The sequence below is a fragment of the Benincasa hispida genome, unplaced genomic scaffold, assembly GCF_027475165.1.
Source record: "Benincasa hispida cultivar pf3 unplaced genomic scaffold, pf3_genome.v1.1 HicScf419, whole genome shotgun sequence".
Lineage (NCBI taxonomy): Eukaryota > Viridiplantae > Streptophyta > Magnoliopsida > Cucurbitales > Cucurbitaceae > Benincasa > Benincasa hispida.
Genome location: NW_028326513.1, coordinates 40,754 through 50,313, shown reverse-complemented (window position 1 = coordinate 50,313; position 9,560 = coordinate 40,754). Strand labels below are relative to the sequence as shown.

At 34.7% G+C, this 9,560-nt stretch overlaps 1 protein-coding gene across 1 annotated transcript; it reads right to left on the bottom strand.

The window, feature by feature from the left end:
* Window positions 1-1,455: 1,455 nt before the first annotated feature.
* On the bottom strand, window positions 1,456-8,021 carry LOC120076388 (COP9 signalosome complex subunit 3). The gene is made up of 11 exons (XM_039030202.2): window positions 7,698-8,021; window positions 7,242-7,357; window positions 6,898-7,141; window positions 4,671-4,728; window positions 4,478-4,567; window positions 3,505-3,570; window positions 2,764-2,853; window positions 2,446-2,604; window positions 2,253-2,374; window positions 1,861-1,933; window positions 1,456-1,790 (listed from the first exon to the last, which is right to left on the bottom strand). The coding sequence occupies exons 1-11, from the start codon at window positions 7,880-7,882 to the stop codon at window positions 1,722-1,724; spliced, it is 1,272 nt and encodes a 423-aa protein (XP_038886130.1). The 5' UTR covers window positions 7,883-8,021; the 3' UTR covers window positions 1,456-1,721.
* Window positions 8,022-9,560: the final 1,539 nt, after the last annotated feature.

Sequence of the window (9,560 nt, the reverse complement as noted above, 5' to 3'; positions counted from 1 at the left end):
ATCGTTAACAAGAGTTTATCGGTGAGAGTCTATCGCTAATAAGAGTATCAATGATAGAATCTATCCTTATAGATTTGGCTATATTTTTTATTCTTTAAACATGTTGCTATACACTTAATTACTAGTCCTAAAAGTGTCACCCATTGTAATTATTCAAGAAATTAAGAATAATTTTGTAGATTTAGCTGATGATGTTATAAGTAAGAGGTCAAAATTCTTAGGTCTCAATAACTCGGGCAAAAACCATTTTGGCTTTTGTGATTGGGACTTTTATACAACTACCTCCTTCCTAAATTTGTCACCAAATACATTACAAAAATAGTCAAAACTTACCCAGCAGAAAATTTTCATTTTCATTACAAATACAATATCTGCACTACCATCTATCACATCCATATACAATCCTAAGATATTTTGAACATTTCTCTATTCCAAAATTGTCTTCCATGTTTGGTACACGTAAGGTTTCACTTTCAAAGTACGAAAAGACCTTGAATTATTATACTGCATTGATCGCCGGCTCAAATTCTCAGGAAATTGCATCAAGTAAAACCAAATGTAGGTCCAGAAAATGTATAAACTCATAAATAATAGGAAATAGTTTGTTTTTGTTGAGCAAAGATGTAAGATTGTTAAAAAGACTTTCTTCTAGGTACTCGGAGGATGAAGGATTCAACTTTCGACCTTCGAGAGAGAACGTACCAATTACCATTGAGCTAAACTTAATTGAACAATCTATCTTAAAATTTTAGTTTCAAGCAATCTAGAAACAATGTATTAGTTTGTGGACTGATGAGCCTCCAATAACATTTATGGCTCTGAAATGCAGAAGTGATCTGTAAATCAAATGGCTTAAACATATACATATAGAATCGCCTTTAGTTAGGTAATAGTTTATGTTGTGCTGCTGAAACGTTATTATAGTTCTTTAGATTGATAATTAGCCCGTTAATTAAAAAAAATAGTTAATTAGAGCATATCAGCATCAAGTAATTAGTTCACATCTTTAATTCCAAATGAGTCACCTACATGTCTCCTACAAATCCCAATGCAAATTGTAACACAACATTTAGGGAACCTTCGTCTCATGATTTTAAAATATTGAACAGTATTTGATTTATGAATCAACGATTGGTTTAATATACCATAATAAGAAGAGTTTCAAATCCCAAGTTGCTAGAAATTGACAAACTCCTGTTACATGATTGAAATTAACAAACTACAAGGTTAAATAAATTACAAATTTGATTCCCATGGTAATTAGAATTTAATCCCCCTATGATTTGATAAAGTCCTCGTCAGAAGTCCCGATAATAGGAACTATTTATGAAGACTATCAAACTATAAAAACATTAACGAGGTTCTATCAAACCATAAGAACTAAATTCTAACGTTCTCTAAACCATATGGACCAAATTTGTAATTTAACAAAATTAGAACAAGCAAGTCTACTTGTTGATTAAATGTTTGACTTTTCTGAAACTCTAAAAAGCTTTATCTGTATCCCTTTCGGAACTCGGGGAGGATTAGATCAAAGTTGCTGGATATTACATGGAATAGAGACTTCATAAAAGCAAACATAAAATTAGTTTTTGAGGAAGGAGAATGGGGATTACATAAACTATGCTACTTACAAGGAGCAAATGACCTTGACAGATTGTCTTCTTGAACTATATCGAGCAGAAGGAAAAAGATATAAAAATCACATTGCATTGCTCCCGTCAAATATTAAATTTTTGAGGAACAGAATCAAAGTCATCGTAATCAAATCTCTGCCTCTCTCTTCCAGCCTGAAAGCAAACATTATTTTTAGTTTGCATATCTACAATTCAAATGACCTTTTGACTTAGAGATGCTCACCTTTGCTAGATATAGGGGATCAGAGGATATATTTTCATCCATAGCAGTCAATTTCTTCGCAAGTGTCATTATCCTGTGAAGAACAGAGGAAGAGATGGGAAAAGAACAATGAACAATGAAGTATGCTCAAAACCTAAGCCGAGTATATATTACAGTATCTTAAGTCCGTCCAGTGATAGCTGTGATGTATATGGCAATTCAGTCAAGGCTACTTATGTTGCCACAAAGCTCTACAAAATAAGATGATCTTTTCTTCTTTTTATAAAAGGAAAATTGAACAAGTACAAGCGTAAAGCCCACTCATGTTTAAAGAAAAGTCAGGATGCATTATCATGATAACATACAATATATTTATATACGTCTGTTTGCTCATTCAATTCCAAACATCATACCTCTGGATTGAAGAGTCAATATGCTCAATCATCTTGCAGGATTTGTACTGTTCGGAATCCTCTAGAAATCTGACCATTCCATCCTTCTGATTGATAGTTGCAAAAATCTCACCATCCTGGATCTGAAATGGTACCAATATATTACTAGAGACGGAGGTTGATTCATAGATTAATCCTGCGATTCTGTAATTACCATTTGCAGCACGTGCATTTCAGCTTCCTTAGGGCTGTTGAGTTTAACAGTGCTGGCTATATCTTGAAGAGAGAGGGTCAAGTACGTCTGCGTCAATCTCTGAATGTTGCGCTTGTACATAGAAGATACAGCCTGCTTTACAAGTCCAAGATTGTTGTCCTGGGTATAACACAATCCATACCTCATATAAAAAACCCAGAAGCATTTACGTGATGGATCGACAAACCAAGATCTAATAACCAAGGTCTCCTCACTGCATGCATGTACCATTTAATTAGACCATCTGAAGTGAGAACATAGTGAAATCGGGATTCTTACACTTTCATATTTCTCCCTGTTTGTTTGAAAAACCGTGTCTAATTCCTCAACATTTCCCGTGCCGTAACTATTTGCCAATTCAATGTAGGGCTGTAAAAGAAGAAACAGATAATAAATAAAAGTAGCATAAACACATCACAAGAGGGAGGTAAGGAAAGGGATACAAGCATAAGGATGGCAACAGGAGCTGGTCGTACATTTCCTTTAACCCAAACGCTTTGATTCCATCAGTAAATTTGATTGCAAATATAAACCGAAATAGACCAAGCACCAAACCATTCCCTCTATATTTACAATCTCCACAAAATGCTGCTAAGATCAGTCAGAAACAGAATTATGCCCCACCTAAATACAATCTAGATAGCATCAATCAATAGAGTTTGACTGCCAATTTTTCAGGATTACAATAAAGAACTACATCGCTCATAGCATCTGTATACCCACCATTGAATAAGGAAAACTACTGTATGGAATCTTTATCCAGTTATCCTTAAAGAAAATTTCTAATTCCATGAAATTTTGGATCCATCGTTTAGTTGACAATTATGATCTTAATTAATAAATTCGATAACTAAACACAAAATGATCATTGATTCCTACACATTCAAAACGAGGAACATTCACTTTTTAAAAAAAATTAACATTAAGTGATATTCATGAGATGAATTACATTAACCTTGTATCAAAGTACTTCATCTGTCCATGAAAAAAGAAAAGCTCTTCACTTCAAATTTACATTACCTGACAGAAGTTTTTTAAATTTCTCTGCGCTACTGAAGAAGTGTACTTTGGGAGACTGGTTGAAAACTGCCACCAGATTCATGTATATGCATTAGTCCTCAACAACATCATAGGAAAATATAAGCTTACTGACTCAAAGCTAAAAGTAATAAAAACGCTTATGCTGCTAAGTGTTGCTATGTTTAAAATTCTACATTATACAAAATAATTTGCTCTCAATCAAAATCTAACCATTTTTTTTAGACAGGAACCTATATAGGATTAAACAAAAGAAGAAGAAACGCCCTACAGGTCGGGGATAGAGAAAATCCTCTCCCAAGAAAAACTATACCTATAAGCATTCTAGTAGTTCACAACCGTGGAAAGGTTATTAGTTGTAAAAGACTTTCTAGAGAGTTGAGAGTATAACTCCACAAAGAGGAAGTTAACTATACATTTTTACAGAATTTTTTTTTGGGGTATAACTCTGTTGACTCTAACATTTCTATAAAGAATTTTCTGAGAGTATAACTCCATATCCGTCAGTCAAAGTCTAACAATGATCACAAAATTTATATCCTTTTCCTTGTTGAGTGCATACTTACTCGTGGCCATGGTGGAACATCTCATTTTTTCTGTAGGTAGAGGCTAATAGTTGCCAACAGAAAGCTGACATATACGGAAACAAAAGGGCCATTTTTTTATTTAAAAAAAAAAAAAGAAAAAAAAGAAAAGAAACAACAACAACAACAACGAAATGAGGATATTATCAATCCTAAGACCTATTCTCACTAATGTACCAGTACTGAATATATGAAAGAACCAAGAATTATCAAAAGGAGAATACAAAAGAGGGGGAGATGAGATTTACTACTGATATGATGAAATTAAAAGAACCAACGTCCAGACATTCCTTTTCTCATTTCCAAATATTTGAGGCCTTAGAATAGAAAATAAAATTTAATAATGAAGCAGATAGAAAAAAATAGCATACTTGTCCATTATAAATGAGAGACACTAAAATGTATTTTTTGTACGCTTCAACAGCTATAGCATTCATTGATTGCATTGGAGCAGTTACAACCTGTAACAAAAATATGGGTAGTGGTTGTCAGATCATCCAGAAGCATGTTAAATAAATACATATTAATAATATCAAAGGAAGGAGTTCCATTTAGATGGTGCACATTGTGAAGAAGCTCAAGCGCTTTATGAAATAGCTTTAGTCCTATGCATATCATCCCCCTGTCACATAAGACAAATATCATCAGAAAATCCCTATTTAAAGAGAAAGATAAAATTGAATCTCAGCATATGAATGATCTCATAAAATTAAATTGAGTATGAAATTTTATTAAAAAGAGAGTGTCATTCAGGAGATGATAGATTTTTCACAACTTACAAACGCTTGATTAAACAGTGTTTGTTGCTTCCCAATTAAATAAATACCTTTTATAAGACAGCTAAATGATTTTTTTTTTCCCTTTTTCTTCTTTTTTTCAAACTTTCTAGATCATAGGCATGACAGCTAAATGGTTTTATAAATAAAGTAACGAGAAGCCTTACTTATCCCTTTTTTTACAAGCTATTTTATCCTTTTTTTAAAATGAGAAACCAAACTTTCATTAGAAAGGAATGTAAGTACAACTAACAAGGCTAAACAAAAAATAAAAGACTGAAACAAAAGGGAGTGACAAAAACAAAATAAGCATTAGACAAATAGACTCTAGTTGTTAAAATAAAGGACAACTGTTGATTACAGAAAAAATATATATAATAAATAATAAGCCACAACGGCAAAAAGGCAAGATTTGAAATTGCCCGATCTGTTCCTTCTAATACTCCTTTACACCCTAAAAAAGTTCTTCTCCATCTCTCTAGTCAAATACTCCACAAAAGTAGCAACCATGAAAAGCCCATCCGTTATCCTGAAAGACACTTCCAATTTAGGGCAACCCTAACACCACAAAGTGCCCAGCAATCAATTCCACATGGCCATAGTAAATTTATCTCCACGAGATATGAAAGTCTTCCAATGTGGGTTTACAAAGGACAATACTTCTAAAGAACCAGAACCATGAACAAAAATAGTGGTGTTAATCCTCCTATCCTATAAGCTTCTGAACATGAAAATTTTCAAGATTTAAGGAAAACTTAACCTCACAAAGCATGGGACACAAAAGGAAAATCTATGAAAAGGAAGAGCAATCGATGAGAAAAAATTGACATGAAGCACTCCCAAGACTTGCGGTCCAAACATGAAAATCTTTGTACCCTGAGTAAAGATGGAAAATCCTGCTAATGGGGAAGTAAAGAGGATACTGTGAGCTTCTATATATATGTATAAGAAATTAAAATTTTTCATTATTATTATTTTAAAAATTAATTAAAATAAATAAATAAATAAAACTTGCTGTCTCGAGGACAAAATCGGTTGTTGGAGGAGATTGTGGCTGCTGTCCAACGAGTTTACAGACATTTGGTGACCCTTTTGGGAAGGCTTCGAGTTTTGAAATCTTGTAAAGAGCCTAATTGGTTGCTGTAATTTGGGGTTACTAAGCCTAAATTATTATTTGCATTTAGATTCGAATTAATTGGTGGAGGAATTTGGGTGAATTTGATCAAGAGGCATTTAAAGTGAAGATCATATGTTTCGAAGTAGAACATATCCGTACGCACACAAACACCTCTAGTTAGCTGAATGGTCAAAGAATCAAGTAATAAACCCAGCTGCCTTCAAGGTTATGGGATCAAACTATAGTACCACCTAGTACGTATCTTACAAGTTTTGAGACACCAATGCTGCAAGGTCAAAAAGCTTTCCTAGGATTAGTCAAGTTGCACACAAACTGCATCAAAGGCAACAAAGAGTAAATATGAATGCTACCTCAATGCAGTAGTGCCAGAAAAAGGGGATCAATAGAAAATTTTCACTGGACTGTAGCAGAATCATTAGCCTAATAGTGAGGAAGGAAGGGAAAAAAAACAAAAACAAAAGCAAAACAAAGAGAGAGCGAGAGACAGAGAACTAGATTTACTACATATCACACAGGCGACATAAAATTTCTTCATATCATAATTTTAACAAAAAAAAAAAAAAAAGCCGCCAAACTTCAGCTGGAAGCATTGAAAAAGCCCTTTCACCGTAAATTATTGACCACTTACCATAGTTTAGATGCATCATAAAAGTTCTCAACGATGGCAAGAATGAAACAAACATAGGGGGGTGGGGGGAGGGTAAGAAAGAAAATATACCATATGCAAAAATTTTAAAAATATATATATGTACAAAACTTGAGGGAAAATATTGAAAGGAATAAAAAAGTTGATAAAGAATAAGAAGATAATAATATGCATCTCAACCAAAGAAGTAAAATACAACAATTGAGCGTTTGAAGAAGAAAAGCAACTGACCCGTAATAACAATAAAGAAACAGGTCTCTTGGTTGATCAACCTCGAGAATGTCATTATCCAATATGGATCTGCCAGTTTTGTAGCATTTGGCTAATAAGCAGAGAAGAAGAAACTCCGGATGTAAAGTGGTTAAATGTTCTGAAGATGTTTGGAGTTTTCTAATAGCAGTTAGAAGTGGAGCCACCCCTCTAATTGGAGCCTCTAGTATAACTTGATCTTTGAACCTCTTGCAAACAGAGACGACTGCACGATCAGCAGAATATGATAATATATAGTCAAGATTCCATATAGTAGCAATCCCACACGTTAATAATAATAAGGATCAGTTTTCACGATGATTTACATTTTTCAGGTGCTAAACGAATCTGCTCAGGGTTGCAAGAAGAGATAAATCTTGAAATAGTTAGAACAATTGAACTGGATTGCTCTTGTGAAATTGGTACAGATGTGCATGCCTCTCTGCGAATATATTTAAAGGAAACATTTTGGATCAATCTCCTTGCATACACATTCAGTAACCACAAACTCGAAATCAAAGCAAGGCAGTTTCAAATAACTAGAATAGTTACAGTTCGTGTCCAAGATGGGTGTTACCCCATCGTTGGACTCCCAATACAAACGCCAATTCTTGGACTTCATCCCTTCAAACTTCTACCAACAGAAATGATGGTTCAACAAAAGCACTCACTGATAGGAACGAATCCTCAATAGTGGTGTAACATAAAGGATAGCCGGGCCCTAATTTGCCTAAACAAGCAACACCCAGATAGAATAATTCAGAGAAGAAAGAAAAACTTACAGAATGTAGAGATATCCTAAAGAATGTTTGGAAGCATCAAGTTGAGCTAATGCGGAAGGTAAACGAGAGGTTTCGGAGTGAAGTAGTTCTTCTGATTGCTTGAGAAGAGTATGGAGGCGTGAGATATCAGCGGCGGTACTGGACAACCCTTGGATTTGTGCCACGAGAACTTCAACCGTGCCCATGGTGGGGAGTAATGCGAAGTTGAAGTTAAACAGTGGCTCAGGCTTTAGGAGGAGTATCTTTGAGATAAGAAATTGAAATGAAGGTTCTATTCGATCGATCACTCCTTTCTTTCTCGTCAAGTCGGAATCCGGACGGTGAATACCAGATCTCTAGAAGAACGGATTGGGCCTATTTCATACGGCCCAACTGCACCTTATGGGCTGTGCTATGTCCGGCCCAACAAGCTGAGTTCCAATTCCTCAATGAGTTGAGTTGGTAAATTACCTACTGAATGTTTGTCCCCACCAACTTTAAATGTTGGTGGAATTTAGTTGATTTTTTTACCAACTCACTCTAATTCTCCCTCTAACTCACTCTAACTCTCTCCCTCCCTCAATGTTTTCAATGGCTCCACCCATCGACTACTGTCCGCAACTACCACTACCACATTCCCGCGACATACTCCGATGACCACCTTCGTCGATCAACTCTGGCGATCAACGTTGGGCCCAAGCAACCACCTTCGACGAAAACTCCAGCGACCAACTCTGACGATCATCTTTGCACAAGCAACTCCTCACACATACTCCGACGACCACCTTTGTTTAGCCCAACTCTGATGACCAATTCTGGGCTCCCGCAACCAACTCCGACAATCAACTTCGAGCTCTAACAACCACCTTTGACAACAACTCCGAAAAAGACCATCTTCGATGATCAACTCCGGTGAACACCACCTCTGTCAATCAACATTAACATTCACCTTAGACGACCAACTTCAACGAAATATCACCTCTAACAAGACCATTAATGATAACTCTATTTAGTCTTGGTATTTCGATCTAATTCATTCTAAACCTTTGAATATATGTTGTAGTATGTTTGATTTTAATTTTATTTGCATTTAGCTTTATTCTAAACTAACTATAGTTTATTATCTTACTTGTAGGGCCAAACTAATTGCACAATTCCTCGAATAAATAGTTTGAGATTTATTAGTTTTAAGTTTGGAGTCTACTTTTTATAGTTTAATTGTTGGAGAACAATTTGTGATGTATCGATTGTTATTCATTATTGTGCATTTTTTTACATGTGCATATACATTTTTGTGGATACTATTATTTCATTTGTAAGTGGTAAATTAGAGTTAACCATAAAAAATGTTTGTAAAAAATGAGTTTGCACAAAAAAGAAACCATTTTCTTGTATTAGTGTAAAATATAAAAATTCAAACGTTTGCACAAAAATAGAACAAAATCATTAACCATAAAAATTAAAATTCATATTTCACAAATAGGCAAATAACAAGATAATAATTTGTGTCAACTTGTTCATATATAATCAAACTCTCTCTTATCAATTTGAACACTTCAAACTGACCCAAAAACTGATTCTCAACTTGAATCCATTAAACTACCAAGGGGACCTTATGGACATGTAGCTTGAAGCTCCAACGGTATGTAAGTAGCTGACTAAACTCTTTAGACACGAGATCCACCACCTGTTAACTGTCAGGCATTCCACTAAAGATCGACATCTGCACTTTTCTCACCATAGATATATTTCTATGTCCATTGGATATAACCAGTCAACAGATGCTTGTAAGTACAATTTGACCAATTTACTATTTTGCCCCTGTAGTTACATCTAACTCCTTAAGTACCACTAACCATCTAATGAACAATACTCATAGTCCTA

Bases quoted from the DNA above. Each gene is read 5' to 3' on its own strand.
- LOC120076388 (XM_039030202.2), bottom strand. From the start codon at position 7,882: ATGGGCACGGTTGAAGTTCTCGTGGCACAAATCCAAGGGTTGTCCAGT. The intron at 4,729-6,897 runs GTCAGTTGCTTT...CTTATGTGACAG, and splicing joins TTTCTTTATTGTTATTACGG to GGGGATGATATGCATAGGAC. The intron at 1,934-2,252 runs GTATGATGTTTG...TGTTCTTCACAG, and splicing joins ATTGACTCTTCAATCCAGAG to GATAATGACACTTGCGAAGA.